This window comes from Phyllostomus hastatus, unplaced genomic scaffold, assembly GCF_019186645.2.
Source record: "Phyllostomus hastatus isolate PE091 unplaced genomic scaffold, TTU_PhHast_1.1 phas_scaffold_755, whole genome shotgun sequence".
NCBI lineage: Eukaryota > Metazoa > Chordata > Mammalia > Chiroptera > Phyllostomidae > Phyllostomus > Phyllostomus hastatus.
Window position 1 is genome coordinate 10,523,403 of NW_025334039.1, and position 22,109 is coordinate 10,545,511.

At 36.9% G+C, this 22,109-nt stretch overlaps 1 protein-coding gene across 1 annotated transcript in view; it reads right to left on the reverse strand.

Annotated features, from left to right (window-relative positions):
* CFAP54 (cilia and flagella associated protein 54) overlaps positions 1-22,109 on the reverse strand; it is a 250,390-nt gene that overhangs the window by 183,697 nt on the left and 44,584 nt on the right. The window contains exons 15-19 of the mRNA XM_045826558.1: positions 20,732-20,808; positions 14,425-14,553; positions 13,596-13,725; positions 6,992-7,078; positions 6,778-6,899 (exon numbers count right to left, since the gene is read on the reverse strand). Coding sequence (XP_045682514.1) covers positions 6,778-6,899; positions 6,992-7,078; positions 13,596-13,725; positions 14,425-14,553; positions 20,732-20,808 — 545 coding nt within the window. The remainder of the gene's footprint in view (positions 1-6,777; positions 6,900-6,991; positions 7,079-13,595; positions 13,726-14,424; positions 14,554-20,731; positions 20,809-22,109) is intronic.

Here is a 22,109-nt window from a genome sequence, read left to right on the forward strand (position 1 = left end):
CCATCAAATTTCACACAGATACAAAAACCTGCACTGTTTCTGCAGCAGAAGACGTGCTGCGAGTGTTTGAAGCTTCTGCTTGGGAACCTGGACTCAAGCCCAAGAAGAATGATGAGACTGAAGACAGGACCTGGGCGCCACGTGTGCCAGAAGGATATTTAAAGCCGAGCGAGTAAATCAGCTCCCTGTGGGAGTATAGATCATAAAACTGCAGTTATCATACATTTTTCCTACAATAATGACGCTTGGCCTAAATTGAGGTCAGAATTAACTTCTCGTTTTTATTTTTTATTGGAAATGGTTGACATGAAGGTCTAAAATCATTGGTAGTGATTAAAATTTACTTGTAATAATAAATAGTTTTTTAATTCTACTCGTTCTGTGCCAGAAGACCTTGAAAATTTTTCTGTACTTGTACTGCAGGAAACTTAGCCATCTATGTAGGACAATTATTCCTTCACATGAGAAAGAATATATCACATGATAACTATGTTTCCAGAGTCTACATGCCAGAGAACTTAGATGTTTAGACTCAAAAGCTAATTTACATAGACATGGTGCTCAGTATAACTATAATGCATTTTAAGAAAGCATGTTTGAAATGTTCTGATTAAGTCTCATTCAATTTTAACTTTATATCCCTCTCACTCAGATCCTATGGCCTGATATGAAATAGGTTAATAAAAATACTAAAGTGTGAATAAAAATATTAAAATATTAAGTGAAAGGTGACAGAAGAAAAGTCTAAAACAAAGTCTCTGATTTAGGTAAATCAGATAAAGTCTACACTAGGACTCAAGGTAAACCCTAATGCTGGTTAGAAATTAAAATCCTAATTTAGTGAGCCAAATCATTAAGCAGCTAATAAGATTCCACTTACAAGAAAGTAACTAGGATTTTTTAAGGGTATTCTAAAATAGAATGGAGGAAATATCACCTGAGATGAAGTGTCCCCCAAATCAAGAAACTAGCTCTACTCAGTTGTGAAAGAGAAAGTGTAATCAATGTGGACCTGAATGTTGCCTATAACAGCAATGCTCCAGAATACCAAAATATCGCAGATGCAAAATCTAGACCACCATTCCCTAATCGGAGGTCAAGAAGAAATGGGTTTTCTGTGACATCTCAGATAACAGAAAATGACTATATCCGCACTCCTATATCCTCACTGCCTAGTACAGTGTCTGGCAAATCAGAAGGGCTTACCAACCTTGAAAGAGGAAACGAGCCTTCACCTATCACAGGAAAAGAATCAGACACGGAACATCAATGGAAACAGGCTCCTATGCCAATTCACAAAGTAAGTTCTGAGTATTTTTTAGTGGAGGTCCATACTTCAGTGTGCCCCAAAACAATACTACTGAAGTCCAAAGTACTACTGTGTGAATGAAATCTCTCTGCCTAGAGTTTCCATTACTGAAGCTGAGGCCCGCCTGATTTCAGAAGTTACTCAGTTCTTATGAGGACAGGTTGAAATTCAATACATTTGATGATGGCTTAACACCCACAGTGCTACAAAACACTTACGGGAATACAAAACACAGTCTTAAAGGACAGAATGAAGACACGCAGAAACAAGTGTCCTAAGACGGCAATGATAAAGCACCATATTCACTACTTGTCTAGTAGATCTCCCTGAGTTATAGTCTGGGTTCTTAACACTATTATGTACATTTCAGAAGGAGATGAAAACTAAATTAAGTCATATCCAAAAATCCTGGGGAAAATATTGCTGAGAGTAAAATATACAATTTATAAGATCAATATAAGGTAAACACAGGGGGAAATGTGTAATTTGATAGAGAAAAATATATCCAAACCTCCAAAAATAGTTCTGATGTGACAAAACAATGTTCCAAAGGGCTGAAAGCGGAAGACAGAGTAGTAGTAGTAATAATAATATTATTGGCTAACAATATTGACTGCTTACTCTGTGCCAAACACTAAGCATTACATATGCATTGTTTCATTTAATTTTCCTAAGAACCCTCATTTTACAGATGAATAAATTGAAACTTAAGAGAGAAGAGAGCATAAGTCACTTGATTTAGGTCATATACCTACTTAATGGCGGAACTGAAACTAATCCAAGACCTTAACTCTCCTAAGCAGTATGCTATATTGTCTTCATCAGAAGGGTAACCCGATGAACTGGCCTGTGCAATACCCTTAAAACGTTTAAAAGAAACTAAAAGAGCTAAAATGTAAACATGCTTAAATCTTCTGTAAGTAGTTTGAAGCTAGCAGGTCAGAACATGATCTCATGGGAGGGGTCAGAATCATAAAAGGTTTGCTCTCGATGAGGAAGACTTCAGCATGGAGCAATTAAAAAGAGCAGAAATCCCTCAAAAAAATTAGTTGACATATATCCTTCCCCAAAAATACAAGTAGAATTGATTTAACTAAAATGCTATACAAGGGGAAAAACAATTATGCTCAGTAATCCAATTACTACTATCATAGCTAACAGAGTATTTAGGGGACATCAAAACACCAATTTAGGAACTATTAAAGGCAAGAGTTATTAGAACTTCTAGTGGCCTCGGCTTCTTCATTAGTTCTGGTTCCAAAATAGACCATAAAAGTAGATTCTTTGTCAATTATAGAAAATAATCTCCTAATGTTCCTTTGCTTAAAGTCGAGGCCTTATTACCGGAATTTGGAACTGCGAAGATTATCTCAACGATCAATTTGTTTAAGTCCCAACAAATAACAGCAGGAGAAAAGCAGATGTATCAGTTGGGGGTCTTGGTAATGGAAGCAACAGGAAAACCAGGCCTGGACCACAGCAGGCCACAGGGGCAGCAGGGCCTACAGAACACTACTATGATTGTCTGATCAGGACACGGGCATTAGAATAAATGGACACCAACGAGTTTAATCTTTTTATCCCTCTGCTCAAGATTCAGATTTCAAAAACAGAGACTAATTCACCCTCCTTATGTCTCTAATCCTGATCAGGGTCAGCAGAGAAGAAAGTCCCACCTGATTACATCTAGTGGGGAAAAAGAAATTCCTCAACAGGCAATGTTTGGAAAGAAACACGAATGCCGAACAGAAAACAACAGTACACAACGCTGCCCTAGCAACACTACACACATGGATGGAGGAAAGTACTGCCTCTTCCCAATGAGAAATCCCATCTGCAAAGGCACTGACAGCTCAGTTAGTGGGTTCCAAGAGCAATGATGACAAGACACACAGCAACTGCTCTATTTGATCAGAAGCAGAAGATCAAGGACATCTCAAAGGACTCTAGGTGCAATCCACTAAAATAAATCTGAGGTATTACATGCAAAAAGCCCATATAGACTTCCAAAGTTAAATAATCAAGACAGGAAAATGGGGAAAATTCACCCCCCATAATCAAGAAAAAGTCATGTCATTTGTGTACTATTAAAGGTTTGTCCCTCATTCATAGCAACTAGTTTGTCTACCCTTAAGTGATTTGTAATAAAACAGATGCCTGATGAGATTATCCAGCCCCACAAGGTCAGGAAACTTTTGAAAAACTATAACAGGGTATGAATTATTTAAGAGTACTGAAAAGACCCAGGCTTTCAAACCATGTTATGGTATCGTGTGGCATATCAGTTACTGATTTGGGGACAATTTTTTTACAAGATCATGATAATGTAAAACATTTTGTAATATGCCCCAGTATATACTGATTGCCAAGGGGAAGAAATTTATGTGTCTTCTTTAAAAAAAGAAACTTTGGCGATTATTTGAACCATAACATCGTTGTTTATGAGAGTACCCTGAGGGGCTATACTTGGATAAGAAAACTACCACTGAGGGGCAGAGGTAGCTACAAAGGACTTCAGGAATCTAAATAAATATTCAACACCTGCTAGCTGGTGAAAATTCTTAAGGAGGACCCCTCATAAAAAGTAAGGTCTTGAAATGCATGTCATGAGTCTATCCTCAAAGGGCATTATAATTTATAATTTTTCTTAAAGTACATTCACTTAAGAAATAGAAGGGAAAGATGCACAAGGAGAATGTGAAAATGTCAGACTTCCCACATCTCAGTATGGTCCCCAGTCTCAGTGGTAGGAAGACAGAGACTTAACCAGAATGGGCATTTCACGGCAATATAAAAACAAGATTGAGCCCTGACTAGTATGGTTCAGTGGATTGAGCGCTGGCCTGGAACCGAAAGGTTGCTGGTTTGATTCCCAGTCAGGGCACATGCCTGGGTTGTGGGCCAGGTCCCCAGCAGGGGACGCAGGAAAGGCAACCACACATTGTTTGTTTCTTTCCCTCTCTTTCCCTCTGTCTAAAAATAAAATAAATAAAATCTTTTTAAAAAAATAAACAAGATTAAGTCATAATAAAACAAAAGGGAAGACCCTAGAGGTTTTACTCTCTGCAGGTTCAAGATTAGTCATGAGACAGACAGTTTTAAGAAAGCTGAGCTTTATTTGCCATACAAATCAGACTGAGTATCAATGTCCTCCAAGCACTACACAGTAGCGAGTGGCCACAGAAGCATCTGATGAAAAAATGTCTTCCAACAAAGATCAGATAGCATTTCAGCCTTGTAGGCTGAAATTATCCAACAACACCATCAGACTCCTTCATTCAAATGCTGAAAATTCAAATTTAATGAGGCTCTTCCCTGATACACCCAGGACAACCTTTCCACCTTGAACATCAGTAACATCTGTCCATCCAAAATCCTTCAACTTCCTACTGACCCAACTCTACTTTCTGTCTAGTCTTCACCTCTTACTATTCTCTCCCAACATCGCCACCACCTCCTTGCCACTGCACCTAAGCTTCTGTCACACTGCATGACCCACTGGACTACAAGTACCCTGTAGCCTATCTAGTCAAGACCCTTACACATGTTGTTCTCTCTGCCTAGAATGTCCTTTCCACCTTTTGTCCTCCTTATCTTTCAGCATTCAATGTCATGTCATGTTTTCTAGATTATTTCCTTAACCATTCCCCACCATTGGGTTCGGTTTCCTCTTGATGAATTCACCTGTCCTTCTTACAATTAAAGCACCTATGACACTGGCCCATAATTACCTACTGACTTGTCTACATTCCCATAGACTACATTTATCTTGCAGACAGGGACAACCAAGAGAAGGCAGTCTACCAATATTTGTTGAATGAACAAAGGATTTTTGTTTGTTTGTTTTTGTCCCTGGTACTCAGCATAATATTGGGCACATAGCTTTCAATAAATATTTGCTGAATAGCTCATAGCCACGTAAAAACATTTGTTGGATGGATGACTAAGGAGCAGATGACTAGGAAGTTCTATATGTCAGAAATCTTAACTGCCCATCTCTTACCATCTCCCTAGCCACCAAGTCTCTAAATGCCTTAATGGTGTCATTTCCTTTCCTAATCAATCTGCACCCACTTTCTATTATAAACTTTTAACCTATGCTTTCATTTTTTTTTAATTCAACCCTATACAAAACTCTGCTGGCACAAATATTCTGTTGTCACAGCTGTGACACATCAGGATAGGTCCTAACACCATGCAGATGGGGCCCCCTAAAAACTCATAGTCTTCAACCTCTGCTAGAATTTCATCATGCTGGCCAGTCCTTTAACCTTCAGGCACCTCCCTCTCATCCATTCCTCCCCACTCTCCAGTCACCATCTCTCACCTCAGTCCAACTATGCACCCTCACTCTCTAGACTCCTGGCAGATATCTCTGATTCCAACTTTATCAGATGATTAAGGCAAGATGGTATCAGCTCAATTCTCCGCCTCCACACCAAGAGACTTAATTAAATCTATATCTGTTCTTTCCACCTTCCTTTCTATATCAGAGGATGAGGTGCCTGCCCTACAGCCCACCCTCCTTTATCTGTGCTCTCAGTCTAATCCCCTTCCCTCTTCTATCAGACTCCACTTTATGGATTAAATACTCTGTCATAGCTTCCACTTCTCTCTTTCTTATGGCTTTTCATTCTCAGCATATAAATATGGTGAATTTTCACCCTCAAATGCTTCTTAACTCTGTATCCTCCCCCTAGCACTGGCCTGTTTTTTCTTTCCCTTACTAGCCAATCTACTTGTAGCACAATTCTCTGCCTCTTCACGTGCCACTCACTCAGACAATAACAACCAGATCTGTATGGGTGCTACATGGGGGAACTTTTTAAAGATTCCATAATTTCAAATATTATTGCCCTCAGGCATTTAAACTCTAAAATCAACATACAATGAATCAGCCAGAAGACAGAATAATTTGGAGGCCAGGGACAACATGAACAAGGCAATTGGTCCACCAATTAGCAGTATCCATCTGAGAGAGGTATCTTAGCCAATGGGCTTTAAGTATTTTAATTCCATAGTGAGGAATGCATTATGCTGGTACAGTGTCACTGAAATTCTATAATTTCCCTCACTTTGAATCCTTCAGATTTCCTTCAACTTCCCATGTTAGGCAGCCCCTACAGAGAATGAATTTCTCATTTCAGGAGAGTTCAGGGTCAGATGTATACCGGGTGGGGCAAAAGTAGATTCGTACTAGTTTCTATGGAAGATAATATAATAATTGATAAATAATAATACAGAAATAAACGGTTTCACAAACAACTGTAAACCTACTTCTGCCCACCCTGTAGACTGATTCCCCTACTCAGGACGGGTCCACTCCTCAGATGACTAGATGTGATAAACCTGAAGGTTCATACTCTAATGTTAAGGGCAACACATTACTTTTAGAAAAGGGAAATAAATCATTCATATAACAGAGGTTGTATGTCAAAACTAAAAAAAAAGGAATGATATATCGTTACCATCAAAAAGTTATGTGAAGATGTAGAGGTTGTATCTTTCTCAAATATTAGAAGAGCTTTTTGCATCAAGTAAATCGCTTTGGATAGCTTATTCTTCCTTATTTTATTCATTACAGTTTCTTCTGGAAAAGAAAACAAACATTTTACCAAAAGGGTGACATAAAAACTATCTCTACAAATTTTTGGAAAGACGGGTTATCCCAGTTTCAATTACCTGTAAAACAATCACTGTTTCCAGACTGTTTTAGCTTTTCTGGATTTTTGGTAGGCACACTTTTGCTAACAGTTGGAGTCTGCAAAACTGAAGAGGAAAAAGGAGACTGCATTACAATTAGGTTTGTGTCCAAAAAAGGAAATATTTTCTAAACATTAAAGAATAGCTAACTATTTGTGAAACTATCACTTCCTCTATCACATTATCTTTTTCCACTGATAGATAAAAATTCCAACAAATCTCCTATAATGCAGTTTTATTGTCAGATTTTCTTACATTCACCACAATATACCTGAGGACATAAGAATTTTCAGATTAGTCTTCATTTAAATATACATATGTATATATGTATGTATTTTCTATTTCATCTTAAATAAAATCATCTTGAAGACTGATAAATAGGATCCAATCTACTTTTGTTCACCTTCCATTTTCATAAACTTTTCAAAATTGCTTCACTCTTGGTCCCTGCAAGAGTACCAGGTGAAGACTTCCGCTCTCTTGTATGGAGAGCTGATGGAATGAGAGCCTCTCTCAAGATTTTCAACTATCACAAATTATTGCCAGTTGACGGTGGGCAGTGTGAGACATCCTGATGTACAACTGGGACTGACCACCAAGGTGGAGCAGAAAAGAGACGAAGCTGGGTGTAGGAGAAAGGAATAAAGGTTGGTATGCTGGCCCAGAAAGACAGGGAATGGTGCGCTGATATTTTATTTTTCAGGTCTGGTCCTCAAGAGACCTGGCAATATTTTGTTTCTGTCCTTGGAGGCGTATGATGGTTCCTGTAGTAACCTTACAATACACCCCCTACAGTAAGGTTTAATTGTGCTAATGCATGTCAGTCACCATGGGATGGTGACTGCTGAGAAGATGCCAACAAACACCATTAAAGAATATAAGGTTTCTTTAATGACAAAGGATAAGGAAATTTATCTACATGGAGATAGCAACACAACGCAGAAAATAATACATCATTCTCTCAGTACCTAGGGTATTGTAAATTCTAATTAAGCGATAGCTTTCAAGATTATAATTATTGGAGATAAAAAGGATGAGATTGCAGGAAAACTCTGACTGCCCATTAAAGATGAGTCATATTTAATGCCACTGTCCTCAAAGGGAAACCATTGTAAAGTTCTTGCATAAGAATGACAAAAGCAGTACTCGGGCCGCATTAGTCTGGCAGCAGCCAACTAGAGTGAGGAAAGAGAGGAGGAACAAGCTGAAAATCTGTGCCAGAGTGGTAGTCCAGTAAAGCAGAGAAAAAAATCCAAGGAGAACCAGAGATACTGGAAAGAAAAACAGAATATTCCTTTTAAATGCAAGTTCAAGTCTACCTTCACTATTTTCAAGTACTTGCCGATAAAAACTCAGAGAATCATTTGGCTTTCAAAGATTTACAGATGACAATTTGAGAATGAACTGTTTAGTAACTCTGTGAGTAAATAAACACTCTTTCTCCACTGAAGAAGATAATACAGCTATTAAATGAGAATCATGAGCTAGTTGACTCAAAGAAAACCTGATGCACACGTCATTCACATTTTGAAATACACTCCTGACCCAAATCTTTTCGAACAGACACTTCTCCAAGGGGGACATCTAGAGGATCCAGAGACACATGAAAAGATGTTCAGTATTGCTAGCTATCAGAGAGATGCAAATTAAAACCACAATGAGATACCACTTCACACCAGTAAGAATGGTCATCATAAACAAAGCAACAAACAACAAGTGTTGGAGAGGTTGTGGAGAAAAGGGAACCCTAGTGCATTGTTGGTGGGACTGCAGACTGGCACAACCACTATGGAAAACAGTATGGCATTTTCTCAGAAAACTAAAAATGGAACTGCCTTTTGACCCAACAATTCCACTGCTAGGATTATATCCTAAGAACCCTGAAACACCAATACAAATGAACCTATGCACCCCAATATTCATAGCAGCACAATTTACAATAGCCAAGTGTTGGAAGTAACCTAGGTGCCCATCAGTAAATGAATGGATCAAAAAACTATGGTACATTTACACAATGGAATTCTATGCAGCAGAAAGAAAGAAGGAGCTCCTACCCTTTGCAACAGCATGGATGGAACTGGAAAGCATTGTACTAAGAAAAATAAACCAGGCAGTGAAAGACAAATACCCTATGATCTCACCTTTAACAGGAACCTAAACAACAAAACAAACGAACAAGCAAAATATAACCAAAAACACTGAAATAGAGAACAGGCTGACAGTGACCAGAGGGGAGAGAAGAGGGAATTTCAGGGAAAAAGGGGAAGCATTTACAGGAACAAGTATAAAGGACACATGAACAAAAACTAGGTGGGGTGGAAATGGGAGGGAGGTGGGGAGGACTGGGGGGAGGTGGGGATGGGAATAAAAGACAGAAAACTGTACTGAAACAACAATTAAAATTAAAAAAACAATATTCAAAGTTATTCTAAGTGACTTCATTTATGATAAGAAAAACCTTATCAAGTACTTCAATTTATATATAACACAGATATTTTAATTACTATCGCTCTCCTCCACACCAAGTATGTTTCTTAGGGATAACTCAAGCAAATTTGAACAGTTTCTGATGTGTCATATATTCTAAGACAAAATAAGCTACAAAGAAATCCCCCATTTACTTGTTAAGTTTGTTGTTAATGGTGGTGTTGGTTTAATAATAATTTTTAAAGTACCTTGTTAATATGTCCAGATAAAGTAAATTACTTATTACTCTAATATTGTTGGAAACCAGAGTTTTCAACACAGGAGAAGGAAAATTCAAAAGGGAAAATGCAAAACTGTAGACTTGCACAGTGTTGGACTTTGAATTTGCAATTTCAGAAAGAATTTATGATATAAATAAATGCATATTCTTATCTCTATCAACAACAACAAGAAAAACTAATTGGCATCCCAATAATAATGAGCACTCCTAACTCACAGATCTTGGTTTTTAAATGCTATTTCTTACCAAAAAGGAATCAGGAATCCTTACAAAAATTATTTGATTCCAGGTCTGGGGAGAATGAAACATAAGGTAGGTCTAGATCATTTTGTTGTGCAGACAGCAAGAAACTGCTCAAAGGATAATGAGTACACAGCAAAAGGACACAGAATCCAGTCTGAGGCCTCCCAGTGGCAAAATGTGTGCCTTTGAGCATCAGAAAGAACAATGATGGTAACTGGTTTTAAAATATTTAATAAAAAAGAAATCCACTCCACAGCATAACTCAAAATAATTGAAAGGGAAAAATTAGGGACAGTTCTTCACAAAAGAATAACAGCAAATAAATGTAGCATGAATAGTGCAATTAGAAAGTCATCATGCATAGCCATTATAATAACTCATTCCAGAAGGATCACCAGTAGATGCTAAAACTATTTGGTGAGAAAAATCTGTTGGGGAATAAGACATTCATTCCATCACAAAGCCGTCATCAGCCAAGACCAGTTACTTTTTCATTACACGGAGGAAAAGGTACCATTAGGTAGACACTACCTTAACAAGCTAATAATGTTTAGCCTCACCAAAAATAGGACAAATGGGCAATATATGCAGCTTAATGTGATTCAATGAGATAAGGAAACTACCAGAAAAACTTAGATCGTAGGATGTCTTAGAAACATATCTTCAAAAATAAGTCATAAAAGAAAAAAAGTTACAGGAATTACTCTAAATTAAAGAATATCATGACAGAGGGGTGATGTCAGCATCATGGCAGCATAAGATGTGTCTCATTTTTGTCCCCCGCCTCCACTAAAACAACAAAATTCCATATCCATTCATAAACAGGAGTGTCCGGGAAAGAAGAACAAAGCTGGGGGCATCACACTTCCTGATTTCAAACTATACTACAGAGCTGTAGTGTCAATGCCATATGGTACTGGTATAAAAATAGACAAACCTATGGAACAGAAGTGAGAGCCCAGAAATAAAGGCATACATATACATTCAATTAATATTTGACAATGGAGCCAAAAAGAATCAATGAGGAAAAAAATAGTCTCTTCAATAAATGGTGTTGGGAAAACTGCATATCCATATGCAGAACAATGAAGCTGGACCTCACCTTAAACCACTCATAAAAATTAACTCAGAATGGATTAGAGACTTAAACTTAAGAACTGAAACCCAGAAACTCTTAGAAGAAGGTACAGGAGAAAAAGCATCTTGACATTTGTCTTGGCAACAATTTTTTTTGATCTGACAGAAAAAGTGCAAGCTACAAAATAAAAAATTAAGTGGGTCTACATTAACTAGAAAGCCTTTGCACAGCAAAAGAAACAATCAACAAACTGAAAAGGCAACTACAGAATGGAAGAAAATATTTGCAAATCATATGTTGGATAAGCAGTAAATATCTAAAATATATAAAGAACATTTACAACTCAAGAGTAATATATATTACTAATATATACTATTATATATTACTATTTTATATATATACACACACACATATATATATATGATTAAAAATGGGTGAAGGAACTGAATAGACATTTTTCCTAAGAAGACATACAGATGGCTGACAGACACATGAAAAAGTGTCTGTTCAACATCACCAATCATCAGGAAATGCAAAATCAGAACCACAATGAGATATCACCTCACACATGTCACACAGAATGTCTATTATCAAAAAGACAATAAACAGGTAAGTGTTGGTGATGATGTGGAGAAAAGGGAACCCTTGTGCAGTCTTGGTGGGAATGTAAATTGGTTCTATGGGAAAGAATACAGAACTTCCTAAAAAATAAAAAATAGAACTACCACATGATCCAGCAATCCCACTTTTGGGTATATCAGCAAAGGAAATGGAAACAAGATCTCCAAGAGGTATCTGCCTTCCTATATTTGCTGCAACAGTATACACAACAGTCAGGATATGGGAATAAACTAAGTTTATTCTCCATCCGCCAAAGGATAATGGGTAAGGAAGATGTAGTATATATATATTAGATGAAATGTACATATAAATATACGTGTATACACACACACATACATATGTATAAGAATATTCAGCCATGAAAAAGAAGGAAATTGTGGATCCTGAAGGCATTATACTAAGTAAAATAAGTCAAGCAGAAAGACAAATACTATATAATATCGGTTATATGTGGAACCTAAAAAAACTGAACATATGGAAACAGAACTGGGAGGGAGGGTGGAGAAAATGGGGAGATGTTAGTCCAAAGCTACCAACTTCCAGTTGTAAGCTATGAGTTCTGGGGACCTAAGGTACAGCATGGTGACTATAGAAATAATACTGTATTATGTACTTGAAAGTTGCTAAGAGATATCTTAAATGTTCTCACCACAAAAAAGAAGCAGTAATTATGTGACATGATTGGGTTTTAGCTAACACTATGGTGGTAATCATTTAGCAACAAATAAGTGTATCAAATCAACACATTGTACTCTTTAAATTTACACAATGTTATATGCCAATTATATCTTAATAAAGCTGGTGGGTAAAAGTTTACACTCAAAAATTAATTAACTAATTCATTAATTAGACCTGAATCGAATGAAATCTATTTAGCTGTACAGAAGATGTCAGTGCTTCTGACTGCTTTAGATGGAGATCAGAGGTCATCCTGGGCCACAACACTTATTCTATTCTATAATTACTCAGTAATTTAAAATGGAGAATTGCTGGTTATATTAATAGTGGCTGTATAATCATGTCAATAGTAATTTGGTTTTATCAAAATTTAATCCTGAACAGAAGAGTTTTTAGACCTAATGATATTAAGTCCTATTTTGAGATCAAGTAAACATGTTATTTGTATTACCTAATAATAAGGTAAGTACTACTTAGCTTCAACCCATCTGCCCTCTGACAGTTGTCAGAGATATCTTGCTCAGTTTTTTCATTAGCTTCCAGGCTAAAATGTAAACCATTAGCCCTTCAAGATCTATCTGTGACCTACCTCCCTAGGCATGTCTGTTATTCCCTGTGCCCCTGTGAGCTCTTTTTCCAGCCACAAGAGAGTTCTAGTCGCACCTAAAGTTGTACCATATAATTGTTCTTCCACCCTGCTAAATATTACTTTCTCTTTCCAAAATGATGGCCTCATTTCCATCTTCAAAAAGATATTTACTAGCTTTCTGGCCAATGGTCACCTCTTCCAGGTAGTCATCCCTGACTTTCTTGTGTAATATAGATATTCCTCTTCTATGTGCCATAACTAAAACTCCAAGCCTATTTCTATCATATTTACCAACCTCTATTTTTACAGTTGGCTTACTTATCCATAAGCTGAAAAACAGAGGCTGTGTCTTATTTATACCAAGCCTACCATACTTCCTGGATCTTGGTAGGCACTCAATAAATGTCTTGTTTCATTGAATTAATGAAATACCAATAATTTACTACAGCTCAAATAATGTTTTAGAAGTTTACTAACTTATTAGCTAGGGAAGGAGTAAAGAATAATGAAGCTATTTTCAATACTAACCAGAGAAGAAAAAATAAAATACTAAAATTTATCTAGAAAACACCCAATTTACAATAACATAATTTACAAATTAAATTGATTCTATACTTAAATTTATCTTAAAATTGATTCAGAACAAATTATTTGCTTTGTTGGCTACTACCTTGCAATTTGTCAAGAAGCACAACAGCTATTCGGTGCTGAGCTCGAATTAGTTCAAGATGCAAATCCATCATGAAACTATTGGGTGTGACTGGTTTGGGAATGTCTTCATCTGTATCATGGGTGTACTTTGATAGAGTTGAAGTAAAAATAAAAAAGAAATATAGTTACCAAGACATGCTAAAAATATCCCTACCCTATAAGTACTCAAGTTACCATCTTACTCCAAGGCATTAAAACCTGCTTCATTTCTCCACCCACTGCACTCTGCCTTACAAATAAATTCATCTTCAATGACAAATTCAAAGGCTCCTCCCTCTTCTTGCTTTTTTCTAAGAGGAGAGTGAATATATTTCTGGCTTATGAAAGGGAAGCCACCACAAATCACGATTTACTTATCTACTCGCAAGGCCAGTCCTCATCCTACTTAAGTAAAACTTCAGTATAAGAGTTTCCCTGGGATGACGCTGGCTGGCGTGGTGCAGTGGACTGAACCCTGGCCTGAGAACCCAAAGGTCACTGGTTCAATTCCCAGTCAGGGCACATGCTTGGGTTGTGGGCCAGGCCCCCCAGTAGGGGTGTGCAAGAGACCAGCAATCAATGTATCTCTTGCACATCAATGTTTCTCTCCCTCACTTTCTCCCCTCCTTTCCCTTCTCTCTAAAATAAATAAATAAAGTCTTTAAAAAAAAAAAAAAAGAGTTTCCTTGGGATTGACTATGGGAGTGGGGGCTGGGCAGGGTGGTGGGGGAACAAAGGGGGAAATTTGGGACAAGTGTAATAACATAAACAATAAAATATTGCAATAAAAAGTTTTCCATTCTTACCTTGGTGTAGTAATGATCAAACACTGATGATCCATTTGGCAAAGCAGTTAACATGCAATTGAAATTTATCCCACCGATTGCTTTGTCAAGAAGTTCATAAGCCAAATATAACTGTTCCAAGGGTTTTTTCTAGTGATTTTATAAACAAAAAAAATAAAAATAAAAGTTGAGGAAAAATCATATGCAGCATTTCTGAACTTTTTTCAAAAATAATTCAAAACCAAATAACAAATTTAAATAGTCTATCCAATGTTACCAATGTTATATTTCTTACAAGGTGTATTTGTCTTTGATTAAACATGGAGAACTATTAATGAGGGTGAAATAATAAGTACATTTCATCATTTTTCCAAATATAAACTAGACTTTTCACAAACACATATGCAACTTCCTTTTATGGTTTTCAGAATTCTGACTACACCAAATGTATAGGTAAATTTTTAAACTATAACTCATCTGTCATTTTCACATACTTTATTTTGAAAGCTAGTTTTTTTAAACCTCAGAATCTCAGAGCCAGAAATGTAGACTCCATCAAATTCAAAGTTCAACACCATGATTTTCAAAAACTAAATACCTTTTTAATGTAATTATTCATAGAGAGATTAACGTAAAGAGCAACCAACTTTGTTCAAACTTTCCAACTCTCTGTATTTTCTACAGAAAAACTTGGGGACATAAAGCAAATGCACACACGCATACACTCGAAATCTCTGTGTGACTATCATGGTCACACTGCTCTCCTCTGCCCCAGAGGTAGCCATTGTCCTTGAATCTGGCTTTCCCATTCTTTTGCATGTTTTTAAACTTTTACTACATGTGTACGTGTCCATTAATGATATGCACTATTGCTTTGCAGATTTTCAATTTGCTCATAAAATTCTGCCCTTTGCTTTTTTTCATTCAACCATATGTTGTTGAAAGTTTTTCAAGCTGGTGTATGTAACTCCACGGGTCAGTCAGGGTTCCGTTAAGAACACAGAATGACTCTAGATATCCCAAGCAGAAGGGAGTTCACATACAGAGCCAGAGGTGTCTCTCACCGTTGGAAGGCCTGGGGAACAAAGATCAGGAAAGCTGTCAGTGACTATTTTGCCTCTGAATCTAAGAATCTAGGAGGCGGCTGGTAACCTCAACGATCTACTACACGGAAGCAAGTGAATTGCAAGAACTTGCCCATTAGGGCTAGTAAACTCACTCTTTCCATCTGCCACTGTAGCATAAAAACTCTTTTCCCTCTGCATTATAAACTCAAGCACATGCCCCTCATTGGAAGACTAACCCAGAACCATACAGAAATGAGATTCAGGTTTTCCTCCTCTAATGCATATGAGAGAATGGAGATGATGCCAAGCTTACTCAAGCTCAGGTGCACTCTAGTTCATTCATCTTCATGGCTGCAGCAAATTGTTGTCACACTGAGGAATATGTCACAATTTATTTATTCACTCTTCTACTGATGGACATTTAGACTGCTACTACTAAAGATGTGCAATGTTTGTACTGTCTGTGAATAATACAAAGTCGACATTTCCTTTGCAGTTCTTATACCTTTTTTCTGCTTTCTTTTTTTACTCAGTGGTCTAAGTCCTCTAGGACATGAACAGAAGAGTGACAGGTATCTTATGTTGTTACATCAGTATGAAGGGACTGCTTTTGGTCATTTACCATCAGTATAACACTCGCTGAAGGCCTTCGGACGATGCCCTTCGTGGGATACAGAAGCTCTATGCCTAACTTGTTAAGTTATCCTTTAAAAAACTGTGGTTGAATTTTCTCAAATGCCTTTATTGAATCTCTTCATCTAGTGAAGTGGTCATACCTTCTTTCATCTGCTAATGTGGTGTATTGCATTATAGAGTTTCTAATGTTAAATCATCCTTGCATTCCTGGATTACTCACAATTTGGTTACATATATCCATTCAAGATATGCAATATCCATATTTTGCCATGTATAATGCACACTTTTTTGCCCAAATTTTTGAGGGAAAAATAAGGATGCACACTATACGTGGGTAATACTAATTCTGTATCTATTTAAATGTTTTTAATTCTTTTATGTATGCTTATGCATTAAAGTATAACTCTAGAAAGCAATAATGATATTTGTATGCAAAATAATGGCCGGGAATATGATCATTGGTTTTATATATAAATAAAAATTGAATTAAAAAATTAAAACAAAATATTTTTTCCTGAAAGTTTGGGCCAAAAACATGGGTGTGCAGTATACATGGCAAAATATGGTATATGGCACAGCTCTCTCTACTTTCTTGAATGGAGATAAAAGAATTACAAGATTCACAAGAAAGGTTGAATTGAAGAGGTGGAATTGCTGTCCATGATACCCTTTTCATATAAATCTGACTCACACAAGAATCAGCGCTCCAATGATTGTGATTATTATAGCTTGTGTGACAAAGCTGTGCGGAGGGATGGGTTGTAAAGTCCAGCAGCACTTGAACTACATTTACATGTGCCAACTAAAAACAAATCCACAGCCCCAGTCAAAATAAAGAATCACAGGCTTAGGAAGGTTTTCAAGCAACTCAAGTGTGTGAAGTCAAATAACAGACCTACTTGAGGACAAGTCCAAAATTATAAGTCATTAGAGAGACTGTCTCTCATCCACTCCTCTTCTCAGCACCCACTGAGATACCTCCCTACACAAACAGCCAGATTCTTCTCCTACTTTACCTTTTCCGTGCATGTAATCTTGTGTAGGTTCTAACCTGATGTGAGTCTCAGTCTCAAGCCTTCATCTTTCCTGTGCCCAAGCCTCATTTCTTGTCCCTGGATGGCTGATCTAAATGTCTCTGTAACTGAGCCCATCAATCTACGGCAGCATCTACTCATAAACTTGCATTCTGGTTTTTGGTCCCCCTTTCTATGTTGGCCCCTGGGATTTATTCACCATACTTTCTTGTGAACTCTGCACTGTACATGAGAATATCTGTTTGATTCTGTTGTCCAAAATTTCTGGGTGTTTTGTAGCAAGAGTTTTCGGATCATCTAGTTTGCTGCTTTTCCAGAAACTAAAATCTCTAAGGATACCTTTTTGAGATCAAAAAAATTTCAAAGACCCCACACACCACCCCTACCTTCTATCATCATCATCATTACCACCATCTTTATCATCATCTTCTTCATCATCAAAGCTAAGATCTAATTAAAACATGTTCCAGGTACTAGGCTAAATGCTTTACACAGATTAATTTTTAAATCTCCATAGTCCTATGAGGTAGATGGCCATTAGCTGTTGTAATTCTAAAATCCATTTGTTGAAAATAGCTGTGACACATTCAGTATCACTCTCCAGTAATATTTATGTAATCACAATAGCACCTCACATTTTTTAAATACTCGTATGTGTATGTGCAAGACACATAATTGATCTGATAGACTCTGCTAGGTGAGTGTATGGGCTCTGGACTGTCCTTACAATAAGTTGTCACTCCTTCTCCCCACCCCACTCCCTTCCACATGTGTCTGAGGTCCTGGGTTGAGATCCAGTGCTCTATATGAAACATAAGAGAAAAACTGAATGGCTGCCATAGGCCAGGTACTGTTTTTCACAATGTTACCAATATCTAATTTAAAATGTGTAACTGAAATAATAAATTAAAACGGATCAGATTTTTTGTTCATAATGGCACAAGCAGTCAATATGAGAGCCAGGACTTGACTCCAGGTCCACCGCGCTGACTGCTGTGCCCTTAGACCACACCAGTGAGTCGCCTCTACTGTGTCCACCGAGTGCCCCAGTATAGCAGCAAGGTTGTGTATCGCACAATTTTAGGGGGCGCCATTTACAATATTGCCATCAGCCTTGTACACTTTTGACAATTTCCCATCAGATGACAGTCATCTCAAAGAAAGTGTATATTTTTCTAATTTAAATAACAGCAATCGTTCATAAATGATGCTCAGCTTTTGTGGTGGCTGTTGTTGGGGAAAAATTGCCACCTTCTATGAAATCCATTTCATTTAGTGGCATTAATTGCCAGGAATTTTCCACCACAGGCCAGAACCTAGCACTTTGAAACTTCCACTAGTATTCTTACCCTTGCCCCGTGAAGCCTTGGAGAGTTAGTGTCAGCCCACTAAGCCAGTGATTCTCAAATTCTTGTGTCCTAAGTATCTACCTGGGGGAACTTTTAAGAGGCACATACCTCGATTAAGAACTTTAAAAACCTCACACCTAAAATTATGATTCAATATGTCTGAAATGGAAAACAGGAAGCTGTATATTTGGCAAACATTGTGCATAATCCCTGAAAACACCACTGGCAGACAGTTATGCCTCCTCAGTCTCTTATGCAGTTCAAACATTCTGTTTTTAATTTAGATTTCTTAACTCTAGCTCTCTTCAGAAGACATAATACAGATGTAAAGAACACAAAAATTGCACTCCCTGAAACCTGTAATTAGAAGATGAACATTCATTTGAGGAAGTAATTTCAGAATGACCTCCCAGTTGTCCTCAGTCCTTTCATGATATTTGATTTGTATCCAGTTTCTTAGGACTTGTATTTTTGTGTGTTAGAAAAATATCTTTTATACAATGAAACACTACGCAGCAGACAGAAAGAAGGAGCTCCTACCCTTCACAACAGCACGGATGGAACTGGAAAGCATTATGCTAAGCGAAATAAGCCAGGCAGTGAAAGACAAATACCATATGATATCACCTAGAAGTGGAATCTAATCAATACAACAAACAAGCAAGCAAAATATAACCAAAGACATTGAAATAAAGAACAAGCTGGCAGTAACCAGGGTGGGGAGGGGAAAGAGGGAGAAGAAGACAAACGGCCGTCAAGGAACAGGTATAAAGGACCCATGGACAAAGCCAAGGCGGGGAAAGGATTGAAGGTGGGAGGTGGGGGGGGGGGTGGAGTGGGGGACAGTAGTAGGGGGGAAAATGGAGACAACTGTACTTGAACAACAATAAAAAAGAAAATATCTTTTATAAAAATATCCTGAAGATACCTTCTTATAATCAAGAGTCAACACAGCATAGTGGCTAAATGCCTGGACTTTGAGGGCAATACCTCGAAGTTCAAAGCCACTTACTGTGTGACTTTAAGCAAGTTGGCTATAGTAGTGAAAATGAATTCTATGACTACATGTATCAACTTGAGTGAATCTCACAAATGCAATGCTGAGTTTTAAGAAGCGAGCTGCAGAAGAGCACACACAGTATGACACTACTGATGTAAATGTAAAAACAATCCTCTCTACGGCACAACAATGCTAGTTTCTGCCTCTAAATAAATGAATGTTTATTATATGTATAAAGCAGTTCCCTAGACTCCTATTCATATCTATAGAGCAACATGATCCATACTGTATATAAATAATTCAAATATTGTAAGAAAAATAATCAAGAAGAGGAATAGCCAATCATCTCCCTCATCTCCTGTATTCTCCTAAAGTAACACTAACTGGGAACTTGCCATGTGCCAGGGACAGTTCTGAGTGCATTTTAAACAGGTAATAACTTATTGTCAGAGTAGGATATCTCTGCTCTGTAAGTCTATGAATCACAACATATTCAAAACATCAATAGTAATGTAACTATAAATCCTTTTAGATAGTTTATCTAGCTAATTTTTTAAGATTTTATTGTTATTTTTAGAGAGAGGAGAAGAGAGGGATAAAGAGAGGAAGAGAAACATTAATGTGAGAGAGATCCATTCATCAGTTGCCTCTCTTACGCACCCCAACCAGGGACCAAACCTGCAACCCAGGCATGAGGTCTGAGCAGGAAGCAAACCAATGATCTTTTGCTTTGTGGGACGATGCCCAACCAACTGAGCCATGTCAGTCAGAGCTATCTATCTTATTTTTAAAGCTGTATATTTTTCTAAAGCTAAAGGTAGGAAAATGTCCCAGTAGTTCTAAATGTATGTAGAAATGATAAATTATCAAATTTTAAATATTCCAAATTATTTCTATAACTGGCCATTATACATTTACAAATTTAATATTATTTACAATTGAAATTCATGTTTTAACTATATTTTTATCTGATAACAAAATATTGAGAGATTCTAAAACACTATTTCAGACAATTCAATAAAAAAACAAAATATAAAGGGTGCTCACTAACAAGATAAAATTAAATTGAAGTCATTTTCAGGAGAATTTTTCCTCTGAGACAGAAAGAAAACAACTTGCACTGTTTTGGGCATAAATTGACACATTTTGGGACTTATCTAAAAGGTAATTATATGTTTTATAGTTCTAAATTTAAAATAAAGAGCTCGTTGAGTATTTCTAAAACAAAATATTTTGCAATACCTTTAACAGTGGAAGAACTTCCAGGTCCCCGTTCATAGTCCCATGGACTTCACTGGTCCCTTCCCTGACCGATACATCTGAAGAGAAAGAAAGAGAGAGAAAAGAAGGAGGAGGCAGAGAGGGAGGCAGGGAAGTGCAGGGAGAGGAGGAGGAAAAGTAGGAAGAGTAGGAGGAGAGGGTGGGAGAGAGGAAGAAACAAAGGGAAAGAAGGAAAGACCCCAAAAACAAAAGGAGAAAAATGAAAAGTGAACCATCGTCATAAAAAAAGATTATGCTAAGTTGGTTATCTTTTTAATTACCCAAGATTTTAGAAATGATACAACATTTTAGAATTTGACTAAATACCACATTATTTCTTCCACATAATTAATTTTTTTCCTTTTTATAAGTTAATATAAAAGTATCTTATAATACAACAAAACAAATCAAGACTCTTGATTATCGACAAGATAAAATTAGGGTAAAGAAATGAGTGTTCCTTTCATAAAGTTGATTTTAAAACATTCAGAAAATAACAGTTCAAAAGCCTTATGAACCTAGAGAAATATCATAGAAGGCTGGTTTGAATTAGAGAAATATAAATTACAAATATTTATAGGACAATGTTAGTTTCCTGTTTTAAAATTTATCTAGTAATTTAAACTAAATAATGCATTACTTGATAAACAGCCTAATAGCATTTTGAAGCAGACTGCCATAGTTAATATAAAAGAATGACTTGCACTTTATGTTTTATGTGCCAACAGGGTGATGAGAATAACAATTTTGGAAAAGTTACAAGAATTTATGTATCTACATGGGGACGACCCCTCATTAGATAAATGTAGAAGTTTCCAAATTCATAATGGATTGCATTCCAATACTGACTAGTTTTTTAGAAATCAAACATTTTAACAAAAAAAATCAATACAATACATTGTATATAGGCCATTTATAATTAAACAGAGTATAAAACACAACAACATAAGTCTCCCAAAAGTAAGTAGTAAACAAAACATTAAAACTAAGTAAGTCAAGCAACATGTATAAAGGACCCATGGGCAAAGCCAAAGGGGGCAAGATCAAGGGTGGAAGGTGGGGATGGGTGGGTGGGGTCGAGGGGTTAGGAATGAGAGGAACATGGGGACAACTATACTTGAACAACAATAAAAAGATGAGTAAGAAAGATATTTTCTAAAAAGAAAAGAAATCACTGGGCCTTTTGCTTCCAGAAAGAGGTAATCTAGAAAAATTCTCCTGCCTAGAGACAACTAGCAAAACTGGACAGTAGAGGTTTACTTCATTTGTACACCATGAGGGTAATGAATAATCAATATAAGGCCAAGACTGTGAGAAGAGAACATCACCTGCATCCTGGGAAGAAAGCCCGGGGAGTACA